General features: G+C 41.4%; 1 protein-coding gene across 1 annotated transcript in view; it reads right to left on the reverse strand.

Annotated features, from left to right (window-relative positions):
* YAP1 (Yes1 associated transcriptional regulator) overlaps positions 1-27,953 on the reverse strand; it is a 473,031-nt gene that overhangs the window by 259,265 nt on the left and 185,813 nt on the right. Inside the window, exon 3 of the mRNA XM_053705585.1 lies at positions 25,560-25,984. Coding sequence (XP_053561560.1) covers positions 25,560-25,984 — 425 coding nt within the window. The remainder of the gene's footprint in view (positions 1-25,559; positions 25,985-27,953) is intronic.

The following is a 27,953-nucleotide window of genomic DNA, read 5'->3' on the forward strand; positions in this document are numbered from 1 at the left end:
GGAATAGTACTATAACGTAGATCTGTAAAGGGAGGCAGAACACAAGTCCCTGCGACCAAATTTACAGAGGACCTATGAAGGATTAACCATGAGGCGAAACCATCAAATCACAAACCATACCCTAAATATATCCATCTGACAAGCACTGTGCTCTAGGGAATGAAAACCCCTTTCACTGAAGAAATCATGCACATCTTCGTGCTTCAACCACCTCCAATGGAGGCAAAGTAAAGACTAAGGTATGTGTGAGGTGGAATGGGAGACTGCCATTTCCTAGTGGTAGGAATGTAAATACCATGAGCAATGGATCGTGCACTCTCGCCACCTATATGAAGAATTTTTTTTTAAAAAAAGCTAGTTGCTTATTTCAGATCAAGAGGTCATTATCTCACATTGAAGGTTCAGGAGTAATTTGCAAAAGCAATTCTTTACAGAAAGGGTGACTAACTAAAACTTTCATTAGAGGTGGTAGTTTCAAACACTTTCAGGGATGTCAATAATGCCTGTGATAAGCATAAAACTATCTTACAAACTAAATATGCTTAAAGGGACAGTCTACATTTTAGTCATCTTAAAGTCTTACCTTAGATTAAAGGGATACTAAACCCAATTTTTTTCTTTCACGATTCAGATAGAATGGAGCTGTGATTGGATGTCATATGCAGCCCAGATCATGATGTCATCAGTGGGCTGAGCTTGGCAGCCATTTCAAAGTGGCCAGAAACAATATTGATTTAAAAATATTTTTTTTTTACCATTCCTGCTGCATGATATAGACCAGGCGCAGGAGGCTATTTGCAGCTTAATTTAAGGTTAGACTAAGATGACCAAGGTGTAGACTGTTCCTTTAAAGTTTTAGGAAATTTATGGCAAACTTGTTGGGCCTATGGCTCTTATCTGCAATCAAAATCTATGTTTGTATGTTTATACAGAAACCAGAGAAAGGATTCTGAGGAGATTTCCATTAGCCCGTCAATCTAAGCTATGCCCCAAGACACCCACATGTGACACTACTATATTTTTACTAAAAGACATTGTTCAGAGGGAAAAATATAATTTATGCTTAACAGATAAATGCCTTCCCTTCCGGATAGGGAGTCTCCACGGCTTCATTCTTTACTCTTGGGAAATACAACACCTGGCCACCAGGAGGAGACAGACACACCAACCAAAGGTTTAAAGGGACAGTTAAGTCCAAAAAAAGGAAATTTATGCTTACCTGATTAATTGATTTCTTCTACGATACGACGAGTCCACAGATTTCATCCTTACTTGTGGGATATTATCCTCCTGCTAACAGGAAGTGGCAAAGAGCACCACAACAGAGCTGTATATATAGCTCCTCCCTTCCCTCCACCCCCAGTCATTCGACTGAAGGTTTAGGAAGAGAAAAGAAAAGCTAAAGGTGCAGAGGTGACTAAACTTGAAAAACAATAATATAATCTGTCTTAAAATGACAGGGAGGGCCGTGGACTCGTCGTATCGTAGAAGAAATCAATTTATCAGGTAAGCATAAATTTCCTTTTCTTCTACAAGATACGACGAGTCTACGGATTTCATCCTTACTTGTGGGATACAATACCAAAGCTACAGGACACGGATGAAACGGGAGGGACAAGACAAGAGCTAAACGGAAGGCACCACTGCTTGAAGAACCTTTCTCCCAAAGCCTTAGAAGAAGCAAAAGTATCAAATTTGTAAAATTTGGAAAAAGTATGAAGAGACGACCAAGTCGCAGCCTTACAAATCTGTTCAACAGAAGCATCGTTTTTAAAGGCCCAAGTGGAAGCCACAGCTCTAGTAGAATGAGCCGTAATTCTTTCAGGAGGCTGCTATCCAACAGTCACATATGCCAGGCGGATGATACTCCTCAGCCAAAAAGAAAGAGGAGGCCGTAGCTTTCTGACCCCTACGCTTTCAAGAATAAACAATGAATAATGAAGATGATTGACGGAAATCCTTGGTTGCCTGTAAGTAAAACTTCAAGGCACGGACCACGTCCAGGTTATGTAACAAACGCTCCTTCTTAGAAGAAGGATTAGGACACAAGGAAGGAACAACAATTTCCTGATTAATATTCTTATTAGAAACAACCTTAGGAAGAAATCCAGGTTTGGTACGTAAAACCACCTTATCAGTATGAAATATAAGATAAGGCGAATCACAGTGCAACGCTGAAAGCTCAGAAACTCTTCGAGCAGAAGAAATAGCAACCAAAAACAGAACTTTCCAAGATAACTTAATATCTAAGGAATGCATGGGTTCAAACAGAACCCCTTGAAGAACTCGAAGAACTAAATTCAAACTCCAGGGAGGAGTAATTGGTCTAAATACAAGCTTAATTCTGGTTAGAGCCTGACAAAAAGACTGAACATCTGGCACATCTACCGCTTGTGAAGCAAAATTGACCAAGCAGAAATTTGTCCCTTTAAGGAACTTGCTGATAACCCTTTCTCCAATCCTTCTTGGAGAAAAAAGACAGAATCCTGGGAATCCTAAATTTACTCCATGAGTAACCCTTGGATTCACACCAATAAAGATATTTGCGCCATATCTTATGATAGATTTTTCAAGTGACAGGCTTACGAGCCTGTATCAAAGTATCGATGACCGAATCAGAGAATCCCCGCTTGTATAAAATCAAGCATTCAATCTCCAAGCAGTCAGCTGCAGAGAAATTAAGATTTGGATGTTGGAAAGGTCCTTGAATGAGAAGGTCCTGTCTCAAAGGAAGTTTCCACGGTGGCAGAGAGGACATATCCACTAGATCCGCATACCAAGTCCTGCGTGGCCACGCAGGCGCTATCAGGATTACTGAAGCTCTCTCCTGTTTGACCAAAGAAATCACGCGTGGAAGGAGAGGAAACGGTGGAAACACATAAGCTAGGCTGAACGACCAAGGCACTGCCAAGGCATCTATCAGTTCGGCCTGAGGATCCCTCGACCTGGATCCTGTAACGTGGAAGCTTGGCATTCTGACGAGATGCCATCAGATCCAATTCTGGTCTGCCCCATTGGCGAATCAATGAGGCAAACACTTTCGGATGGAGTTCCCACTCCCCCGGATGAAAAGTCTGACGACTTAGAAAATCCACTACCCAGTTCTCTTCTCCTGGGATGTAGATTGCTGATAGATTGCAAAAGTGGGCCTCCTCCCATTGGATTATCTTTGATACTTCTATCATCGCTAAGGAACTCCTTGTTCCCCCCTGGTGATTGATATACGCCACAGTCGTGATATTGTCCGACTGGAATCTGATGAATTTGGCCGAAGCCAACTGAGGCCACGCCTGAAGCGCATTGAAAATTGCTCTCAGTTCCAGAATATTGATTGGAAGTAGAGACTCCACCTGAGTCCAAACACCCTGAGCCTTCAGGGAATTCCAGACTGCACCCCAGCCCAGAAGACTGGCGTCCGTTGTCACTATTACCCACGAGGGTCTGCGGAAACCTGTCCCCTGGGACAGATGATCCGGCGACAACCACCAAAGAAGAGAGTCTCTGGTCTCCTGATCCAGATTTATCTGAGGAGATAAATTCGCATAGTCCCCATTCCACTGTCCGAGCATGCACAGCTGCAGTGGTCTGATATGAAAGCGAGCAAACGGAATGATGTCCATTGCCGCTACCATTAAACCAATGACCTCCATACACTGAGCCACTGATGGCCGAGGAATGGACTGAAGTGCTCGGCAAGTATTTAGAATCTTTGATTTTCTGACCTCCGTCAGAAATATTTTCATGTCTACCGAGTCTATCAGAGTTCCCAAGAAGGGAACCCTTGTCCGTGGAACTAGTGAACTCTTTTCTATGTTCACCTTCCAACCGTGAGTTCTCAGGAAAGACAACACTGTGTCCGTGTGAGATTGTCAGATAAGTTGACGCCTGAATCAGAATATCGTCCAGATAAGGCGCCACTGCAATGCCCCGCGGTCTGAGAACCGCTAGAAGAGACCCTAGAACATTTGTGAAGATTCTGGGTGCTGTGGCCAACCCGAAGGGAAGAGCCACGAACTGGTAATGTTTGTCCAGGAAGGCAAACCTTAGGAACTGATGATGATCCTTGTGAATAGGGATATGAAGGTATGCATCCTTCAAGTCCACGGTAGTCATATATTGACCCTACTGGATCATTGGTAAGATTGTTCGTATAGTCTCCATCTTGAACGATGGGACTCTGAGAAACTTGTTTAGACACTTGAGATCTAAAATGGGTCTGAAAGTTCCCTCTTTTTTGGGAACCACGAAAAGATTTGAGTAAAACCCCTGTCTCTGTTCCAGTTTTGGAACGGGACAAATTACTCCCATGGTAGAGAGGTCTTTTACACAGCGTAAGAACGCCTCTTTTTGTCTGGTCTACAGACAATCGTGAAAAATGAAATCTCCCTCTTGGGAGAAAATCCTTGAATTCCAGTTGATACCCGTCAGACACGATTTCCAATGCCCATGGGTCCTGAACATCTCTTGCCCAAGGCTGGGCAAAGAAAGAAAGTCTGCCCCTTACCAGATCCGGTCCCGGATCGGGGGCTGTCCCTTCATGCTGTCTTTGTAGCAGCAGCGGGCTTCTTGGATTGTTTACCTTTATACCAAGCCTGGTTGGGTCTCCACACGGACTTGGATTGAGCAAAATTCCCTTCCTGCTTTGTGGAGGAAGAGGAAGCAGAGGGTATTCCTTTAAAATTTCGAAAAGGAACGAAAATTATTTTGTTTACCCCTCATCTTAATAGATTTATCCTGAGGTAGGGCATGGCCCTTACCTCCAGTAATATCAGAAATAATTTCCTTCAGTTCAGGCCCAAATAGGGTCATACCCTCGAAAGGAATAGCTAAAAGCTTAGACTTTGATGACACAGCAGCAGACCATGATTTGAGCCATAACGCTCTGCGCGCTAAAATGGCAAATCCTGCATTTTTCACCGCTAATTTAGCAATTTGAAAAGCAGCATCTGTAATAAAAGAATTAGCTAGCTTGAGAGCCTTAATTCTATCCAAAATGTCCTCTAATGGGGTCTCAACCTTCAGAGACTCTTCTAGAGCTGCTGCCGTAGTACCTGGAACAATGCAGGCTGTAGGTTGTAAAAGAAAACCCTGATGAATAAATAATTTCTTTAGAAGACCCTCTAACTTCTTATCCATAGGGTCTTTGAAAGCACAACTGTCCTCAATAGGTATAGTTGTACACTTAGCCAGGGAAGATATAGCTCCCTCCACCTTAGGGACCGACTGCCAAGAGTCCCGAATGGTGTCTGATATGGTTAACATTTTCTTAAAATTAGGAGGAGAGAACGGTATACCTGGTCTATCCCATTCCTTTTTTACAATTTCCGAAATTCTTTTAGGAACCGGAAAAACATCAGTGTAAGTAGGCACCTCTAGATATTTGTCCATCTTACACAACTTCTCTGGTGGTATCACAATAGGGTCACAATCATCCAGAGTCACTAAAACCTCAGTAAGTAACAGTTGGAGGTGTTCAAGCTTAAATTTAAAGGACATGACGTCCGAATCTGTCTGAGGTAACATATTTCCTGATTCTGAAAGGTCTCCCTCAGACAGCAATTCCCTGACCCCCAACTCAGAGCACTGTGAGGTTACATTGGAAATAGCCAATAAAGCATCAGAGGATTCAGTATTCACATTAATACCTGACCTACTGCATTTACCCTGTAAAACTGGTAATTTAGATAATACCTCTGTAAGGGTAGTTGACATAACTGCAGCCATCTCCTGCAGAGTAAAGGAATTAGACGCACTAGAGGTACTTGGCGTCGCTTGTGTGGGCGTTAAAGGTTGTGACACTTGGGGAGAATTGGATGGCATATTTGATTCTCTTCAGACTGAGAATCATCCTTAGGCACAATTTCTTTACCTAAAATATGCTTTTTACATTGTAAGGCCCTTTCAGTACAAGAGGTACACAAAGTAAGCGGGGGTTCCACAATGGCTTCTAAACACATAGAGCAATTAGTATCCTCAATGTCAGACATGTTGAACAGACTAGCAATAACCACAATAGTCGTTAAACACTTTATTTATTGATTTCAACGATTTAAAAAAAATATGTACTGCGCCTTTAAGAAATAAAAAAGCGCACAATTTTTCCAAAACTGGTTTAAAACGTTAAATAACGCAATATGATTAAATACACACGTTCAATGTGGCCAAAACTTATTGCACCTTAAGACCAAAAATGCTTTTAACCTCTACAGGACATTAATAGCAAAAAATATATTTTGTTTGAAAAAAATGACCCCTGCTGTGGTGCCTACCTGCCCCCAGGGTACTGTAAAACGACTCGACAATGATCCGGTGAGCAGAACACAAGTTTGGGCCCAACCGGAGCTAATGCCTGCTGCCTTCTCAGTCAGAGTAAACTGCGCGTCTGAGGCACAAAAATAGGCCCCGCCCATCATGGACGTCGAACAAAAACATAATTTATGCTTACCTGATAAATTTATTTCTCTTGTAGTGTATCCAGTCCACGGATCATCCATTACTTCTGGGATATTCTCCTTCCCAACAGGAAATTGCAAGAGGATCACCCACAGCAGAGCTGCTATATAGCTCCTCCCCTAACTGTCATATCCAGTCATTCGACCGAAAACAAACAGAGAAAGGAGAAACCATAGGGTGCAGTGGTGACTGTAGTAAAATTTAGACCTGCCTTAAAAGGACAGGGCGGGCCGTGGACTGGATACACTACAAGAGAAATAAATTTATCAGGTAAGCATAAATTATGTTTTCTCTTGTTAAGTGTATCCAGTCCACGGATCATCCATTACTTGTGGGATACCAATACCAAAGCTAAAGTACACGGATGATGGGAGGGACAAGGCAGGATTAAGCGGAAGGAACCACTGCCTGAAGAACCTTTCTCCCAAACACAGCCTCCGAAGAAGCAAAAAGTATCAAATTTGTAAAATTTTGAAAAAGTGTGAAGCGAAGACCAAGTCGCAGCCTTGCAAATCTGTTCAACAGAGGCCTCATTTTTGAAGGCCCAGGTGGAAGCCATAGCTCTAGTAGAATGAGCTGTAATCCTTTCAGGGGGCTGCTGTCCAGCAGTCTCATAGGCTAGGCGTATTACGCTCCGAAGCCAAAAGGAAAGCGATGTTGCCGAAGCTTTTTGACCTCTCCTCTGTCCAGAGTAAACGACAAACAGGGAAGATGTTTGACGAAAATCTTTAGTAGCTTGTAAGTAAAACTTCATGGCACGGACTACGTCCAGATTATGTAAAAGACGTTCCTTCTTTGAAGAAGGATTAGGGCACAACGATGGAACAACAATCTCTTGATTGATATTCTTGTTAGAAACCACCTTAGGTAAAAACCCAGGTTTGGTACGCAGAACTACCTTATCTGCATGAAAAATCAGATAAGGAGAATCACATTGTAAGGCAGATAGCTCAGAGACTCTCCGAGCCGAGGAAATAGCCATCAAAAACAGAACTTTCAAAGATAAAAGTTTAATATCAATGGAATGAAGGGGTTCAAAAGGAACTCCTTGAAGAACCTTAAGAACCAAGTTTAAGCTCCACAGGGGAGCAACAGGTTTAAACACAGGCTTAATTCTAACCAAAGCCTGGCAAAATGCCTGGACGTCTGGAACCTCTGCCAGACGCTTGTGCAAAAGAATAGACAGAGCAGAAATCTGTCCCTTTAAGGAACTAGCTGATAATCCTTTGTCCAAGCCCTTTTGGAGAAAAGACAATATTCTAGGAATCCTAACCTTACTCCATGAGTAATTCTTGGATTCACACCAATAAAGATATTTACTCCATATCTTGTGGTAGATTTTCTGGTAACAGGCTTTCGTGCCTGTATTAAAGTATCAATGACTGACTCGGAGAAGCCACGCTTTGATAGAATCAAGCGTTCATTCTCCATGCAGTCAGTCTCAGAGAAATTAGATTTGGATGATTGAAAGGACCTTGTATCAGAAGGTCCTGTCTTAGAGGCAGAGTCCATGGTGGAAAGTATGACATGTCCCCTAGGTCTGCATACCAAGTCCTGCGTGGCCACGCAGGTGTTATCAGAATCACTGATGCTCTCTCCTGTTTGATTTTGGCAATCAGTCGAGGGAGCAGAGGAAACGGTGGAAACACAAGCCAGGTTGAAGAACCAAGGCGCTGCTAGAGCATCTATCAGCGTCGCTTCTGGGTCCCTGGACCTGGATCCGTAACAAGGAAGCTTGGGGTTCTGGCGAGACGCCATGAGATCCAACTCTGGTTTGCCCCAACGATGAATCAACTGAGCAAACACCTCCGGATGGAGTTCCCACTCCCCCGGAGGGAAAGTCTGACGACTTAGAAAATCCGCCTCGAAGTTCTCCACGCTTGGGATATGGATTGCTGACAGGTGGCAAGAGTGGTACTCTGCCCAGCAATTATTTTTGAGACTTCTAACATCGCTAGGGAACTCCTGGTTCCCCCTTGATGGTTGATGTAAGCCACAGTCGTGATGTTGTCCGACTGAAATCTGATGAACCTCAGTGTTGCTAACTGAGGCCAAGCCAGAAGAGCATTGAATATCGCTCTTAACTCCAGAATATTTATTGGAAGGAGTTTCTCCTCCTGAGTCCATGATCCCTGTGCCTTCAGGGAATTCCAGACTGCACCCCAACCTAGAAGTCTGGCATCTGTTGTTACAATTGTCCAATCTGGCCTGCGAAAGGTCATACCCTTGGAAAGGTGTACCCAAGACAACCACCAGAGAAGAGAATCTCTGGTCTCTTGATCCAGATTTAGCAGAGGGGACAAATCTGTGTAATCCCCATTCCACTGACTCAGCATGTATAAATGCAGCGGTCTGAGATGAAGGCGCGCAAATGGCACTATGTCCTTTGCCGCTACCATTAAGCCGATTACCTCCATACACTGAGTTACCGAAGGGCGCGGAATGGAGTGAAGAACACAGCAAGCATTTAGAAGTTTTGATAACCTGGACTCCGTCAGGTAAATTTTCATTTCTACAGAATCTATAAGATCTTGTGAGAGGGGATAGAGAACTCTTTTCCTCGTTCACTTTCCACCCGTGCGACCTCAGAAATGCCAGAACTATCTCTGTATGAGACTTGGCAACTTGAAAGCTTGACGCCTGTATCAGGATGTCGTCTAGATACGGAGCCACCGCTATGCCTCGAGGTCTTAGAACCGCCAGAAGTGAGCCCAGAACCTTTGTAAAGATTCTCGGGGCTGTAGCCAACCCGAAGGGAAGAGCTACAAATTGGTAATGCCTGTCTAGAAAGGCAAACCTTAGAAACCGATGATGATCCTTGTGAATCGTTATGTGAAGGTAGGCATCCTTTAAGTCCACTGTGGTCATGTACTGACCTTCTTGGATCATGGGTAGGATGGTCCGAATAGTTTCCATTTTGAAAGATGGAACTCTGAGGAATTTGTTTAAGATCTTTAGATCCAAAATTGGTCTAAAGGTTCCCTCTTTTTTGGGAACCACAAACAGATTCGACTAAAAACCCTGTACTTGTTCCGTCCGCGGAACTGGATGGATCACTCCCATAACTAGGAGGTCTTGCACACAGCGTAGGAATGCCTCTTTCTTTATCTGATTTGCAGATAGCCTTGAAAGATGAAATCTCCCTTGTGGAGGGGAAGCTTTGAAGTCCAGAAGATATCCCTGAGATATGATCTCCAACGCCCAGGGATCCTGAACATCTCTTGCACACGCCTGGGCGAAGAGAGAAAGTCTGCCCCCTACTAGATCCGTCACCGGATAGGGGGCCGTTCCTTCATGCTGTCTTAGAGGCAGCAGCAGGCTTTCTGGCCTGCTTGCCTTTGTTCCAGGACTGGTTAGGTTTCCAGGCCTGCTTAGAATGAGCAAAAGTTCCCTCTTGTTTTGAAGCGGAGGAAGTTGATGCTGCACCTGCCTTGAAATTTCGAAAGGCACGAAAATTAGACTGTTTGGCCTTTGCTTTGGCCCTGTCCTGAGGAAGGGTGTAACCCTTACCTCCAGTAATGTCAGCAATAATTTCCTTCAAACCAGTCCCGAATAAGGTCTGCCCCTTGAAAGGAATGTTGAGTAATTTAGACTTCGAAGTCACGTCAGCTGGATGGCGAATCCGGAATTCTTAGCCGTTAGTTTAGTCAAATGAACAATGGCATCAGAAACAAATGAGTTAGCTAGCTTAAGTGTTCTAAGCTTGTCAATAATTTCAGTCAATGGAGCTGTATGGATGGCCTTTTCCAGGGCCTCAAACCAGAATGCTGCCGCGGCCGTGACAGGCGCAATGCATGCAAGGGGCTGTAAAATAAAATCTTGTTGAATAAACATTTTCTTAAGGTAACCCTCCAATGTTTTATCCATTGGATCTGAAAAAGCACAACTGTCCTCAACCGGGATAGTGGTACGCTTTGCTAAAGTAGAAACTGCTCCCTCCACCTTAGGGACCGTCTGCCATAAGTCCCGTGTAGTGGCGTCTATTGGAAACATTTTTCTAAATATAGGAGGTGGGGAAAAAGGCACACCCGGTCTATCCCACTCCTTGCTATTAATTTCTGTAAGCCTTTTAGGTATAGGAAAAACATCAGTACACACCGGTACCGCATAGTATTTATCCAGCCTACACAATTTCTCTGGTACTGCAACTGTGTTACAGTCATTCAGAGCAGCTAATACCTCCCCAGCAACACACGGAGGTTCTCAAGCTTAAATTTAAAATTAGAAATCTCTGAATCAGGTTTCCAGGAATCAGAGATGTCACCCACAGACTGAAGCTCTCCGTCCTCATGATCTGCGTATTGTGACGCAGTATCAGACATGGCCCTTACAGCATCTGCGCGCTCTGTATTTCTCCTAACCCCAGAGCAATCGCGCTTGCCTCTTAATTCAGGCAACCTGGATAATACCTCTGACAGGGTATTATTCATGATTGCAGCCATATCCTGCAAGGTAATCGCTATGGGCGTCCCTGATGTAATTGGCGCCATATTAGTGTGCATCCCCTGAGCGGGAGGCGAAGGGTCTGACACGTGGGGAGAGTTAGTCGGCATAACTTCCCCCTCGTCAGAATCTTCTGGTGATATTTCTTTTATAGTTAAAGACTGATTTTTACTGTTTAAGGTGAAATCAATACATTTAGTACACATTCTCCTATGGGGCTCCACCATGGCTTTCAAACATAATGAACAAGTAGTTTCCTCTATGTCAGACATGTTTAAACAGACTAGCAATGAGACTAGCAAGCTTGGAAAACACTTTAAACAAGTTTACAAGCAATATAAAAAACGTTACTGCACCTTTAAATTTCAAACTGAAAACACTTTATTACTGAATATGTGAAAAGGTATGAAGGAATTGTTCAAAAATTACCAAAATGTCTTAAAGCATTAAAAGTATTGCACACCAAATTTCAGAGCTTTAACCCTTAAATTAACGGAACCGGAGCCGTTTTAAAATTTAACCCCTATACAGTCCCAGCTATATGCTTTGCTGAGACCCAACCAAGCCCAGAGGGGAATACGATACCAAATGACGCCTTCTAGAAGCTTTTTTAGTGATTCTTAGATCCACACACATGCATCTGCATGCCTTGCTCTCCAAAAAACAACTGCGCAGTAATGGCGCGAAAATGAGGCTCAGTCTATAACTAGAAAGGCCCCCAGACTAAAAAAGGTGTCCAACACAGTGCCTGCCGTTTTTTAAACGTTCCCCAAGATTATAATGCCAATTATTAGCTAGAATCTGCATAATATGCCCCAATAAAGCAATCGTTTTAGCCCATAAAAATGTCTACCAGTTTTTAAGCCCTTTATTATTTTATGTTTGACTAAGAAAATGGCTTACCGGTCCCCATGAGGGGAAATGACAGCCTTCCAGCATTACATGGTCTTGTTAGAAATATGGCTAGTCATACCTTAAGCAGAAAAGTCTGCTGTTTCCCCCAACTGAAGTTACTTCATCTCAACAGTCCTGTGTGGAAACAGCAATCGATTTTAGTTACTGTCTGCTAAAATCATCTTCCTCTTACAAACAGAAATCTTCATCCTTTCTGTTTCAGAGTAAATAGTACATACCAGCACTATTTTAAAATAACAAACACTTGATAGAAGAATAAAAACTACATTTAAACACCAAAAAACTCTTAACCATCTCCGTGGAGATGTTGCCTGTGCAACGGCAAAGAGAATGACTGGGGTGGGCGGAGCCTAGGAGGGATCATGTGACCAGCTTTGCTGGGACTCTTTGCCATTTCCTGTTGGGGAAGAGAATATCCCACAAGTAAGGATGACGCCGTGGACCGGACACACCAATGTTGGAGAAAAAGGCAGTTACACTAACGAAATTTTTACAGTGTATGTAACAAGTTAGCAGAGCATTGCACCCACTTGCAAATGGATGATTAATCCCTTAATACCCAAAACTGAATAATAAAAGACAAAAACTTTTTTTTTTTTTTTTGTTTGTTTTTTGTTTTTTTCAGTCACAACAACTGCCACAGCTCTACTGTGGCTTTTTACCTCCCTCAAAAACGACTTTGAAGCCTTTTGAGCCCTCCAGAGAAGTCCTGGAACATGCAGGAAGAAGCTGGATGTCTCTGTCAGTATTTTTAGCTGCACAGAAAAGCACTAAAATAGGCCCTTCCCACTCATATTGCAACAGTGGAAAGCCTAAGGAAACTGTTTCTAGGCAGAATTCAAGCCAGCCATGTGGAAAAAAACTAGGCCCCAATAAGTTTTATCACCAAATACATATAAAAACGATTAAACATGCCAGCAAACGTTTTATATTACATTTTTATAAGAGTATGTATCTCTATTAATAAGCCTGATACCAGTCGCTATCACTGCATTTAAGGCTTTACTTACATTACTTCGGTATCAGCAGCATTTTCTAGCAAATTCCATCCCTAGAAAAATATTAACTGCACATACCTTATTGCAGGAAAACCTGCACGCCATTCCCTCTCTGAAGTTACCTCACTCCTCAGAATATGTGAGAACAGCCATGGATCTTAGTTACTTCTGCTAAGATCATAGAAAACGCAGGCAGATTCTTCTTCTAAATATTGCCCGAGATAAACAGTACACTCCGGCACCATTTAAAAATAACAAACTTTTGATTGAAGAATAAACTAAGTATAAAACACCACACTCCTCTTACGACCTCCATCTTGGTTGAGGCTTGCAAGAGAATGACTGGATATGACAGTAAGGGGAGGAGCTATATAGCAGCTCTGCTGTGGGTGATCCTCTTGCAACTTCCTGTTGGGAAGGAGAATATCCCACAAGTAATGGATGATCCGTGGACTTAAGAGAAATAATCTGTATCACCATATGGGAAGCGGTTAGCAAGAAAGCCATGTGGTCCCCAAAAAACATCACAGAAATGCTGCAGCCATACTTATATTTGTATTTTATCAACCAAATAAAAACGTTAAGCTGCCTTCCCCAATGTCCCTTTTTATTATTACTTCAGACCAGTACTATGTCAAATGAAAGAAATAAGCACAGGATATTTAGTAACACCCTTCATGTACAGGTCTACTTCTTACCCCTTCCCTTGCATGGAAAACAGAATTTATGCTTACCTGATAAATTACTTTCTCTTGCGGTGTATCCAGTCCACGGATTCATCCTTTACTTGTGGGATATTCTCATTCCCTACAGGAAGTGGCAAAGAGAGCACACAGCAAAGCTGTCCATATAGCTCCCCCTCTAGCTCCACCCCCCAGTCATTCGACCAAAGGTTAGGAAGAAAAAGGAGAAACCATAGGGTGCAGTGGTGACTGTAGTTTAAACAAAAAAAATTATACCCGACTTAAATGCCAGGGCGGGCCGTGGACTGGATACACCGCAAGAGAAAGTAATTTATCAGGTAAGCATAAATTCTGTTTTCTCTTGCAAGGTGTATCCAGTCCACGGATTCATCCTTTACTTGTGGGATACCAATACCAAAGCTTTAGGACACGGATGAAGGGAGGGAACAAGACAGGTACCTTAAACAGAAGGCACCACTGCTTGCAAAACCTTTCTCCCAAAAATAGCCTCCGAAGAAGCAAAAGTATTGAATTTGTAAAATTTGGCAAAAGTATGCAGTGAAGCCCAAGTCGCTGCCTTACAAATCTGTTCAAAAAAAGCCTCATTCTTGGAAGCCCATGTGGAAGCCACTGCTCTCAGCCAAAAGGAAAGAGAGGTAGCAGTCGCTTTCTGACCTCTCCTCTTACCAGAATAGATAACAAACAAGGAAGATGTTTGTCTGAAATCCGTAGTTGCTTGTAAATAGAACTTTAAAGCACGAACTACATCAAGATTGTGTAGTAGACGTTCCTTCTTTGAAGATGGATTAGGACACAGAGAAGGAACAACTATTTCCTGGTTAATATTCCTGTTACAAACAACTTTAGGAAGAAAACCAGGCTTGGTACGCAAAACTACCTTATCTGCGTGGAACACCAGGTAAGGTGAATCACACTGTAAGACAGATAATTCTGAAACTCTTCGAGCAGAAGAGATAGCTACCAAAAACAAAACTTTCCAAGATAACAACTTAATATCTATGGAATGTAAAGGTTCAAACGGAACCCCTTGAAGAACTGAAAGAACTAGATTTAGACTCCATGGCAGAGCCACAGGTTTATAGACAGGCTTGATTCTGACTAAAGCCTGAGCAAACGCTTGAACGTCTGGTACCTCTGCCAGACGCTTGTGTAAAATGATAGACAGAACAGATATCTGTCCCTTTAAGGAACTAGCTGACAAACCTTTCTCCAATCCTTCTTGGAGAAAAGACAATATCCTTGGAATCCTAATCTTACTCCACGAGTGACCCTTGGATTCACACCAACACAGATATTTGCGCCATATCTTATGGTAAATTTTCCTGGTGACAGGCTTTCTGGTCTGGATCAGAGTATCTATAATTGACTCAGAGAAACCACGCTTTGATAGAATTAAGCGTTCAATCTCCAAGCAGTCAGACGTAGAGAAACTAGATTTGGATGCTTGAACGGACCCTGTATTAGAAGATCCTGCCTCATTGGCAGTGTCCATGGTGGGACAGATAACATGTCCACTAGGTCTGCATACCAAATCCTGCATGGCCACGCAGGCGCTATCAGAATCACTGAAGCCTTCTCCTGCTTGATTCTGGCGACCAGACGAGGGAGGAGAGGAAACGGTGGAAAAACATAAGCCAGATTGAAGGACCAAGGCGCTGCTAGAGCATTTATCAATACCGCCTTGGGGTCCCGGGACCTGGCCCCGTAGAGAGGAAGTTTGGCGTTCTGACGGGACGCCATCAGATCTAACTCTGGAGTGCCCCATAGCTGAGTCAGCTGGGCAAATACCTCCGGGTGGAGTTCCCACTCCCCCGGGTGAAAAGTCTGACGACTTAGAAAATCCGTCTCCCAGTTGTCTACTCCTGGGATGTGAATTGCTGAGAGATGGCAGGAGTGATCCTCCGCCCACCTGATTATTTTGGTTACTTCCGTCATCGCTAGGGAACTCTTTGTTCCCCCTTGATGATTGACGTAAGCTACAGTCGTGATGTTGTCCGACTGAAATCTGATAAATTTGGCCGCAGCTAGTTAAGGCCATGCCTGAAGAGCGTTGAATATCGCCCTCAGTTCCAGAATGTTTATCGGGAGAAGAGTTTCTTCCCAAGACCATAAGCCCTGAGCTTTCAGGGAGTCCCAGACCGCACCCCAGCCTAATAGACTGGCATCGGTCGTTACAATGATCCACTCTGGTCTGCAGAAACATATTCCCTGAGACAGGTGATCCTGAGACAACCACCAGAGAAGAGAATCTCTGGTCTCCTGGTCCAACTGAATTTGAGGAGACAAATCTGCATAATCCCCATTCCACTGTTTGAGCATGCATAGTTGCAGTGGTCTGAGGTGGATCCGAGCAAAAGGGACTATGTCCATTGCCGCTACCATTAGTCCGATTGTCTCCATGCACTGAGCTACAGATGGCCGAGGAATGGAATGAAGAGCTCGGCAAGTAGTTAACAGTTTTAACTTTCTGACCTCCGTCAGAAATATTTTAATATCTACCGAGTCTATCAGGGTTCCTAGGAATGGAACTCTTGTGAGGGGGGAGAGAGAACTCTTTTTTTACGTTCACCTTCCACCCGTGAGACCTCAGAAAAGCCAATACGATCTCTGTGTGAGACTTGGTTCTTTGGAAAGTCGACACCTGAATTAGGATGTCGTCTAAGTAAGGCGCCACTGCTATGCCCCGCGGTCTTAGCACCGCCAGGAGAGACCCTAGCACCTTTGTGAAAATTCTGGGAGCAGTGGCCAACCCAAAAGAAAGAGCCACAAACTGATAATGCTTGTCCAGAAAGGCGAACCTGAGAAACTGGTGATGATCTTTGTGGATAGGAATATGCAGATACGCATCCTTTAGATCCACTGTAGTCATATATTGACCCTCCTGGATCATTGGTAAGATTGTCCGAATGGTCTCCATCTTGAATGATGGGACTCTGCGGAATTTGTTTAGAATTTTGAGGTCCAGGATTGGTCTGAAAGTTCCTTCTTTTTTGGGAACCACAAACAGGTTTGAGTAAAACCCCAGTCCTTGTTCTGCAATCGGAACTGGGTGGATCACTCCCATTGTAAGTAGATCTTCTACACAGCGTAAAAACGCCTCTTTCTTTGTCTGTTCTGTAGACAGACGAGAAATGTGGAACCTTCCCCTTGGAGGGGAGTGCTTGAATTCTAGAAGATATCCCTGGGTAACAATCTCTAATGCCCAGGGATCTCTTGCGCAGGCCTGAGTGAAGAGAGAGAGTCTGCCCCCTACTAGATCCGGTCCCGGATCGGGGGCTACCCCTTCATGCTGTCTTGGTAGCAGCTGCAGGCTTTTCGGCCTGTTTACCATTGTTCCAGCCCTGGTAAGGCTTCCAGGATGCCTTGGGCTGTGAAGCGTTACCCTCTTGCTTTGCAGCTGTAGAGGCTGAAGCGGGAGCGCTCCTGAAGTTACGAAAGGAACGAAAATTAGCTTTGTTTCTAGCCTTAAAGGGCTTGTCCTGAGGGAGAGCATGGCCCTGTCCCCCGGTGATTTCTGACGCCATGAGACCCAGATCTGGTTTGCCCCAACGATGAATCAGTTGGGCAAAGACCTCCGGATGAAGTTCCCACTCCCCCGGATGAAAGGTCTGGCGACTTAGAAAATCCGCCTCCCAGTTCTCCACGCCTGGGATGTGGATCGCTGACAGGTGGCAAGAGTGAGACTCTGCCCAGCGAATTATCTTTGAGACTTCCAACATCGCTAGGGAACTCCTGGTTCCTCCTTGATGGTTGATGTAAGCCACAGTCGTTATGTTGTCCGACTGAAATCTGATGAACCTCAGAGTTGCTATCTGAGGCCAAGCCAGAAGAGCATTGAAAATTGCTCTTAACTCCAGAATGTTTATTGGAAGGAGTCTCTCCTCCTGAGTCCATGATCCCTGAGCCTTCAGGGAATTCCAGACTGCGCCCCAACCTAGAAGGCTGGCGTCTGTTGTTACAACCGTCCAATCTGGCCTGAGGAAGGTCATCCCCTTGGACAGATGTGGCCGAAAAAGCCACCATTGAAGAGAATCTCTGGTCTCTTGGTCCAGATTTAGCAGAGGGGACAAATCTGAGTAATCCCCATTCCACTGACTTAGCATGCACAATTGCAGCGGTCTGAGATGCAGGCGCGCAAATGGTACTATGACCATTGCCGCAACCATTAAGCCGATTACCTCCATGCACTGAGCCACTGACGGGTGTGGAATGGAATGAAGGACACGGCAAGCATTTAGAAGTTTTGATAACCTGGCCTCCGTCAGGTAAATTTTCATCTCTACAGAATCTATAAGAGTCCCTAGGAAGGGAACTCTTGTGAGTGGCACACCCATGCGACCTCAGAAAAGCCAGGACTATCTCTGTATGAGACTTGGCAGTTTGAAAGCTTGACGCTTGTATCAGAATGTCGTCTAGGTACGGAGCCACCGCTATGCCTCGCGGTCTTAGTACCGCCAGAAGTGCGCCCAGAACCTTTGTAAAGATTCTTGGAGCCGTAGCTAACCCAAAGGGAAGAGCTACAAACTGGTAATGCCTGTCTAGGAAGGCAAATCTTAGATACCGGTAATGATCCTTGTGAATCGGTATGTGAAGGTAGGCATCCTTTAAATCCACTGTGGTCATGTACTGACCCTCTTGGATCATGGGTAGGATGGTTCGAATAGTTTCCATTTTGAATGATGGAACTCTTAAGAATTTGTTTAGGATCTTTAAGTCCAAGATTGGTCTGAAGGTTCCCTTTTTCTTGGGAACCACAAATAGATTTGAATAGAATCCTTGCCCGTGTTACGACCGCGGAACTGGGTGGATCACCCCCATTAGTAAGAGGTCTTGTACACAGCGTAGAAACGCCTCTTTCTTCATTTGGTTTGCTGATAACCATGAAAGATGAAATCTCCCGTGGAGAAGCTTTGAAATCCAGAAGATATCCCTGAGATATGATCTCCAGCGCCCAGGGATCCTGGACATCTCTTGCCCAAGCCTGGGCAAAGAGAGAAAGTCTGCCCCCCACTAGATCCGTTTCCGGATAGGGGGCCCTCACTTCATGCTGTCTTAGGGGCAGCAGCAGGTTTTCTGGCCTGCTTGCCCTTGTTCCAGGACTGGTTAGCTTTCCAGCCCTGTCTGTAGCGAGCAACAGCTCCTTCCTGTCTTGGAGCGGAGGAATTTGATGCTGCTCCTGCCTTGAGGTTACGAAAGGCACGAAAATTAGACTGTTTAGCCATGGCCCTTACCTCCAGTAATGTCAGCGATAATTTCTTTCAAGCCGGGCCCAAATAAGGTCTGCCCTTTGAAAGGAATATTAAGCAATTTAGATTTAGAAGTCACATCAGCTGACCAGGATTTAAGCCACAGCGCTCTGCACGCTTGAATGGCGAATCCGGAGTTCTTAGCCGTAAGTTTAAGTGTACGACGACATCAGAAACAAATGAGTTAGCTAGCTTAAGGGTTTTAAGCTTGTTCATAATTTCATCCAATGGAGCTGTGCGAATGGTCTCTTCCAGAGACTCAAACCAGAATGCTGCCGCAGCAGTAACAGGCGCGATGCATGCAAGGGGTTGTAATATAAAACCTTGTTGAACAAACATTTTCTTAAGGTAACCCTCTAACTTTTTATCCATTGGATCTGAAAAAGCACAGCTATCCTCCACCGCGATAGTGGTGCGCTTAGCCAAAGTAGAAACTGCTCCCTCCACCTTAGGGACCGTCTGCCATAAGTCCCGTGTGGTGGCGTCTATTGGAAACATTTTTCTAAATATAGGAGGTGGTGAAAAGGGCACACCGGGTCTATCCCACTCCTTGTTAACAATTTCTGTAAGCCTTTTAGGTATAGGAAAAAACGTCAGTACACACCGGTACCGCAAAATATTTATCCAGCCTACATACTTTCTCTGGAATTGCAACCGTGTTACAATCATTCAGAGCCGCTAATACCTCCCCTAGCAATACGCGGAGGTTCTCAAGCTTAAATTTAAAATTTGAAATCTCTGAATCCAGTTTACCCGGATCAGACCCGTCACCCACAGAATGAAGCTCTCCGTCCTCATGTTCTGCAAATTGTGACGCAGTATCAGACATGGCTCTACCATTATCAGCGCGCTCTGTTCTAACTCCAGAGTGATCACGCTTACCTCTTAATTCTGGCAATTTAGACAGTACTTCTGTCAAAACAGTAGCCATGTCTTGCAAAGTGATTTGTATGGGCCGCCCTGATGTACTTGGCGCCACAATATCACGCACCTCCTGAGCGGGAGGCGAAGGTACTGACACGTGAGGAGAGTTAGTCGGCATAACTTCCCCCTCGTTGTCTGGTGATAATTTCTTAACATATAAAGTTTGACTTTTATTTAAAGTGACATCTATACATTGAGTGCACAAATTTCTATTGGGCTCCACATTGGCCTTTAAACATAGTGAACAAACAGATTCATCTGTGTCAGACATGTTTAAACAGACTAGCAATGACACTAGCAAACTTGGAAAAAAACTTTTAAATAAATTTACAAGCTATATAAAAAACGCTACTGCGCCTTTAAGAAAAGTGTCACAGTTGAATTAACAATGAAACAAACTAGTTAAAGCAACCAAATTTTTACAGTAAATGTATAAAGTTAGCAGAGGATTGCACCCACCAGCAAAGGATGATTAACCCCTTAATACCCAAAACGGATAATAATTGCAATAATTAACGTTTTTATCACAGTCAAACACACTGTCACAGATCTGCTGTGACTGATTACCTCCCTCAAAACTAGTTTTGGAGACCCCTGAGCTCTGTAGAGACGTCCTGGATCATGGAGGAAGAAATAGGAAGACTGTGACTGAATTTTTAATGCGCAACAAAGCGCTAAAATAGGCCCCTCCCACTCATATTACAACAGTGGGGAAGCTCAGTAAACTGTTTTTATGTAGAAAAACCACAGCCATGTGGTAAAAATCATGCCCATAAAGATTTATCACCAAGTACCTCAGAAAAAACGATTAACATGCCAGTAAACATTTTATAATTTAAAGTTATGAAGTGTTATTAATAAGCCTGCTGCCAGTCACTTTCACTGCAGTGAAGGCACAGATATTACTTCAGTATTAACAGTATTTTCTGAGAGAAATTCCATTCCCTAGAAAAATACTTCAGTGTATACATACATACTTATCAGCCTGATACCAGTCGCTACTACTGCATTTAAGGCTGCACTTACATTATATCGGTATTAGCAGTATTTTCTCAGTCAATTCCATTCCTTAGAAAATAATTTACTGCACATACCTCCTTGCAGGTGGGCCCTGCATGCTATCCCCTGTTCTGAAGTTACCTCACTCCTCAGAATGTACGAGAACAGCAAGTGGATCTTAGTTACGTCCGCTAAGATCATAGAAAACTCAGGCAGATTCTTCTTCTAATGCTGTCTGAGAGCAAACAACACACTCCGGTGTCGTTTAAAATAAACTTTTGATTGAAGAGATAAAAACTAAGTTTAAAACACCACAGTCCTCTCACACGTCCTATCTTTAGTTAGGTGCAAGAGAATGACTGGATATGACGTCGAGGGGAGGAGCTATGTAGCAGCTCTGCTTGGGTGATCCTCTTGCACTTCCTGTTAGGGAGAGATATAATCCCATAAGTAATGGATGACCCGTGGACTGACTACACTTAACAAGAGAAAAGAATTAGCCAGCTTTAGAGCCTTAACTCTATCCATAATTTAGTCATATGAGGTCTCCGTCTGGAGCGACTCCTCCAGCGCCTCAAACCAGAAAGCCGCTGCAGTAGTTACAGGAATAATGCAGGCAATAGATTGGAGAAGGAAACCTTGTTGAACAAAATTTTCTTAAGTAAACCTAACTTTTTATCCATAGGATCTTTAAAAGCACAACTGTCTTCAAATGGTATGGTTGTGCGCTTAGCAAGTGAAGAAACAGCCCCCTCTACCTTAGGGACCGTCTGCCACGAGTCCCGCCTGGGGTCAGTTATGGGGAACATTTTCTTAAAAATAGGGGGGGAACAAAAGGGACACCTGGTCTTTCCCACTCCCTAGTAACAATATCCGCAACCCTTTTGGGGATCGGAAACGCATCAGTGTATACAGGGACCTCTAGGTACTTGTCCATTTTACACAATTTCTCTGGGACCACCATAGGGTCACAATCATCCAGAGTGGCTAATACCTCCCTGTGCTTAGAGCCGGCAAAGAGAATGACTGGAGGGTAGAGCTAGAGGGGGAGCTATATGGACAGCTTTGCTGTGTGCTCTCTTTGACACTTCCTGTAGGGAATAAGAATATCCCACAAGTAAAGGATGAATCCGTGGACTGGATACACCTTGCAAGAGAAACATATGTCAGCCAGTTCTGATATAACAAGTCTCTTCAGAAATAAAGGACTGAACATACCTCAATGCTTGTATCATGCAACCGTTCTCCACACTGAAGATTTCTCTTGCACTACCTTCAGAAACTCTGTTGGAACCAACATGGATCTTAGTTACGTCTGCTAAGATCATCAACCCTGTAGTCTGCATTAAAGTTTAAACTGAAGATATACTGTGCCTTTAATAGCTTTGAAATAGGAGTTATTAGCGATTTTTTATATAAACTGCACAAAATGGTTGATCAAAAATTAATGCTGTCGATAGTCCGTGTCGATAGTCCGAATATATTAAAAAAGATCCACTGATCCAAATGTTAATAGTTCATTCACACAGAATCCATTTAGAGCTGGCCAGCTACACAGGACTGCTTATCTACGCGTTTCAGCTCAAAGCTTTTGTCAAGATAAGCCTGTGTACTTCCTCTCAACCTTTTATACCTCGTCTTAAAGTGATAGTGTTCTTCCATTAATTGTTCATTTATTCCCAGCATTTTAAACATGGATACAAGTTTACAGCGGTATTTAGTCGGTTCATAAATAGCAGAGAAGTCTTGCTTCAATTCCATAACTGAATATGAATAAATTAATTAATGGGACCTTAATAAGAATTATTTATTACAACAAAGAATTCATTAAAAGTATACACATCTTAAACAGACTTTATTACAGCACTTAATTTAGACCTAATTCTATTTGATCAATATTGGTTTTATGATTTTTTATCAGCTATTGCTAGATCCTCAATGTAAACTAGAAGTTAAAGCGAACACTTATTCTACCATTTAAATTTTCGATCTTCCTAACAATATATATGAATTAATATAGACAATGATTTTCTTTTGATAACGATATAGATAATATAGTATAAATAGTTAATATACATAATACATAATTTATCTCTCAAACTTATTTTAAAAAACACACAGTAAAAACAAAATTGTTAAATATTCAAAATGTAAAAATAACATTAAATATTAAACAATGTGTTGAAGATTATATATTTAGATAAAATGATTTAAATCTAACTCTGTATTAAGTCCCAATGGGTCCAGAGTCTTGAATGTAAAAATTAATTCTGCTTCTACTCTTAACAGTTTTTTATTTAGATCTCCACCTCTCCAATCTTGTACAATCTTCCTAATACCCCAATATTTTAAGCCTTTTGGGTTTTGGTTGTGTATCTCTTTAAAGTGTTTTGAGAGCATATGTTCTATGTTGAGAATGTGTTCTCTGATCCTGTCCCTCAACATACGTGAGGTCTCACCTAAGTACTGTTTCTTACATTTTTTTATTTATAGGTCTTGAGAAATTTCCAGAGTATCCTTATCTTTTTTCACCATTTTTTACCATTTTTATTTTTTCTACACATCGATCACACTTTTACACATTTTGTATATTTTTATATTTTTACACTTTGGATCTTCAAACATTTTTCAGGACTTCTAATGCTTTTTTAGGATTACAAATAAAGGATCTCCAAAGGACCATTATACCAAACGGACTGAATTTCAGGAACCTCCACACCTCCAACAATGACTTTTTAATGACTTTCTAATCACACCAACTAGTTTGATTACACACTTGTTGTTCACAAAAGTTTTTTTCATCATTTTTTCCAATATTCTTATGAAATAGCTTTTTTGCGATTTGTTTTGACATACACATATATGTTTTTGTAGATCACATCCTAATTTATTCACATGCTAACTATAACTGTTTTTGTAGATCTCATTTTTTGGAAACTGTTTTTAAATACTTTTATATATATTTTTTGATCACAACGTTTACTTCTTCTCATTCAATTTTCTTGGTATACTGGTATTATTGCACTTTTTTCATCACAATTGTTGTGTTTACGATACTAGGGAGGTCACTCACCAGTACGACCTCACCATCATACTGTATATGTGAGACTCACAATACTTTATATTCAGACAGCCATATTAGTTTTTAAATCAGTTTTTAGGACACATTTATATGTAATAGGATTTTATTAACATGGATCCATGTACTTAATTGTTTTAACTATATAATATTCTGTGAATTGTACCCGGTTGTTTTAATTATACGATATTTTGTGCAAATTGTAATAAATATTCTTTGTTAAATACATCATACCTAATTTCTAAATCTATCCTTATAACACATGATTCCACATAGGAATTTTTTCTAAACACCCAATATATGCTATCCTAACCCAGGGTCTAGCATCAAAACTACAATTATTAATCACATAAGACCCTGCCTATTTTTTGGCGCTCCTATCTATTTACTCGTTCACTGTTTCTTACATGGACATTCTATTAAATACACTACATTTCGATCAGAGCATTTTATTGGTCCCGGATTTTGTATTCTTTATTAGTTACCGTTGACATAAAACTTTGTTTTACAGCTATATTTACAAGCTTTGCAGTGTATACATGGGAAATAGCCCTCTATTTTATTCCCTCTTAAGACTATATCAGTACCTCTAGTTGTTTTGGGTTTGAAAGTGCCTGGTGCCAGTATTTTTTTTCAAATTTCTCGTTTTTTTAAAAACTATTCTAGGTTTCTCTGTAAGTGATTCACCAATAAATGGATCTATCTGTAATAAATGCCAGTGTTTACTCAGAACTGTCCTTAGTTTATTATGATTAATGCTAAAATCAGTGATAAAAGGTACATCTAGTGAACTTTCAGAGCATTCTTTTGGGTTTTTTTCTTTAAGCAGCTCAATTTGGGTTTTTTCTTTTGCTCTATTTTTTGCTGTTCTCACAGGACTCATATTATATCCCTTATTTTTGAATTTTGTTTCTAAGGTTCCTGCCTGTTCCTCGAAATCTTCTAGCTTGCTACAATTTTTTCTAATTCTTAGGAATTGATTCATTGGGATATTATCCAACCATTTCTTGTAATGGCAGCTTTTATTGTGGATATAGTTATTTGAATCCACTTCTTTGAAGTGGGTTCTAGTGGTTATCTCTTTATTATTGATCCTTATATCTAGATCTAAGAAACTAATATTTGTAGTGCTTTTCCCATATGTTAGATCAATACCATATCTATTATTCTTAAAATCTTCTATAAAAACATCTAAAAGTTCCTCATCCCCCCTCCAAATTATAATATCGTCGATGAAACGGCGATAGAGCACCAAATTCGCCTCCCAGTTGGAACTGTGTATTAATTCTTCTTCTATAAGTCCCATGAATAAATTCGCATAACTGGGGGCGAATTTGGTGCCCATCGCCGTTCCCTTTATTTGCAAGTAAAATTGATTATTGAAATTAAAATAATTATTTAATATAAATGTAATACTTTCCAATATAAAATCAATCTGCTCAATGGGTAATTCACCTCCTTTCTGTAAGAAATATTCCACTGCTTTTAATCTTATGTTATGTTGTATATTAGTGTATAATGAGCATACATCGCAGGTTACAAATATAAAATTTTCATTCCATTGTATATTCTTCAATTCTCTTAAAAAGCTCTGTAGAGTCTTTCAAGTAAGATGGCAGTTTGACCACATAATGTTGTAGAAAGTTATCCACAAATTCTGACAGGTTAGATGTAATAGATTGAATTCCTGAGATAATGGGTCTTCCTGGAGGATTTATTAGCTATTTATGAATTTTGGGCAGATAGTAGAATATTGGAATTCTAGGAAAATCAACTTTTAAGAAACCATACTCTTTACCATTGATAATTCCTACATTATACGCCTTGTTAAGTGGAGTATTAAGTTCTTTAGTTAATTTGATTGTTGGGTTGGATTTAATTTTTCTATAGGTTTCTTTATCGTACAATAATCTATTTGCCTCTTTAATATAATCATCTGTGTTAAGTATGACAATACCAACCCCCTTATTTTCTTTTTTTTTGGTAATATGGGGGTTTCTTTGTAATTCTTTTAGGGTGTCATTTTCATTTTTTGTTAAGTTATAAGTCATTTTACTTAGATCCATAACTTCAGTATCTTTTTTAACTGCTTTTTCGAACATTTCAATATTCCTTCCCTTTTCGTTAGTGGGGAAGAATTTAGATTTGGCTTTAAGGTTAGTATGATGGAAGCCCTTCTTATCATTTAATATTTCATGTTCAATTGGATTTTTCATGAAAAATCTTTTTAAGGGTAATATTATGAATTAAGTTATTTACGTTAATTAGTGTATTAAATTTATTTAATTTATTGGCGGGGGCAAATGTTAACCCTTTTTACAATACTTTATATTGTTGAGTAGTCAATTCAGTGTCGCTTAGATTGAAAATTCCCTGTTTATCTCATTCGTTTCTGTTTGTCCCTTTCCTCCTCTACCTCTGGTTCCTCTCTCTTTTTTCGGTTTCACTCTGTTCGTCTCCTGTCCTCTTCTAAAATAGAAACAGAAGTGCCTTGTCTAGGACTAGCTACATTTGGCCCCCATTTATGGTCTCTTAGTGGTTCAAACCTATTGTAGTTGGTCCAGTTTGGTTCTTTAGATCTCCAATTATTTTCTCTGGTTCTCCAATCTTGTTTATAGTTATTTGTAAAATTATGTTGGTTATATGGTTTATATGTTTCATTCCTTTGATAAGGTTTATATGAGTCATTCCTTTGATAAGGTTTATAATTTTGGGATGCTTTAGCATTACCCCAATTTCTTTGCATATTTATATCTGATATATAATTGCTATTTGTATGTCTATAGTTTTGTTGTGTATTTAAATGATATTGTTTATTATTCTGTTCCTTAAATGTATTATGTTCTACATGGGTGATTTTTTTCTTGATTTCTATTCTTTATTCCGTTAAACTCCTGATATAATATAATATTTTCCATTTCTGTTCTACTGGTGTTGGTATCAGTCATAACCTCATTTGTTTTTATTTCAGTATTTGTTTCTTCTATATTATAATCTGTTAGATCCCTATTCATTTTTCTAAATTTAATATCTATAGTTTCTTTCTTGATTTACCCATGGTACTACGGAGCAGAACTACACCCATTGGATACTATTTGCCTGGATACTATTTAAACAAAGTGTGGGTTTCATTCTAACCAACGAAAGCACTATTACAAAGCAGCTTGCAATATATATATATATATATACATATTTTCTGCACAATATTTTTGAATACCATTCGTTTTACTAAGGTGCACCTTATTAACTTTTTTCTATACAGTGTTTTAGATTATAAATTGCTTTTTAATATGTCGCATATTGCGTTTTGTTAATAAATGTGTTATTAAATTGTGATTATAACATTTCATGTTTTTAGTACGTCATTAATTTTTAAATTTATCGATTGTTAGGTAGAGCCTTTGAGCGCACTCATATATTCTGTATTCTGTACATTATCAGTAGGTCTGCAAACCAGATCCTGCGACGCCACATAGGGGCTAATAAAAACCCACCGCTCTATCCTGTAGAATACGAGCAATAATTTGTGAAAGGAAAGCAAAACGAAGAAAACAGGATGCAAGACTGAATAAAAGAAAATGCCAGGTCATCTAACAGGGTGGTCAACGGATCACTTGACCATGAACCGAACTTGGAACTTTTGGCAATCTAAAAAAGGGAATTCCAGAGCTTCCCAATTCAAAGGGTCTACCTAGAGAACACCCCTGGATGGGAACCCACTCCCCGAGATGAAACATCTGACTGGTCATAATTCCAATTCCTGAATGTCCTCCCCTGACAAAAGGACGACAGCCAGCCAGTGTGAGTATCTGCCCACCGAACAATCCACGCCTCCAGCATGGTAAGGGAACGAGTTCCTACCTAATGGTTGAAATAAACCATTGATGTGATATTGTCAGACTGGAACTACACCAATAACTACTGATGCCCAACCATCAGGGGCTTGTAATTTCGCTCTCTATTCCCCGATGTTAAAGGGAAGAGCAGTCACTTACTAAACCCAGGCTGCTTTCCAGACAGCAGGTTGATGCCCATGGTCACCTTAACCAGGAATGTCTCCAGAAGCACATGCCCTGAGACAGAAACTCCTTAAAAACCACTACAGGAAGGAGACTATAGTCGAACAAAACAAAATAAATTCTCTGAGGTAGATCCGAGAGATCTTCCTATTATGGAAACAACCAAGGGAAAA

The sequence above is a fragment of the Bombina bombina genome, chromosome 3 (genome assembly GCF_027579735.1).
Source record: "Bombina bombina isolate aBomBom1 chromosome 3, aBomBom1.pri, whole genome shotgun sequence".
NCBI classification, from domain to species: domain Eukaryota; kingdom Metazoa; phylum Chordata; class Amphibia; order Anura; family Bombinatoridae; genus Bombina; species Bombina bombina.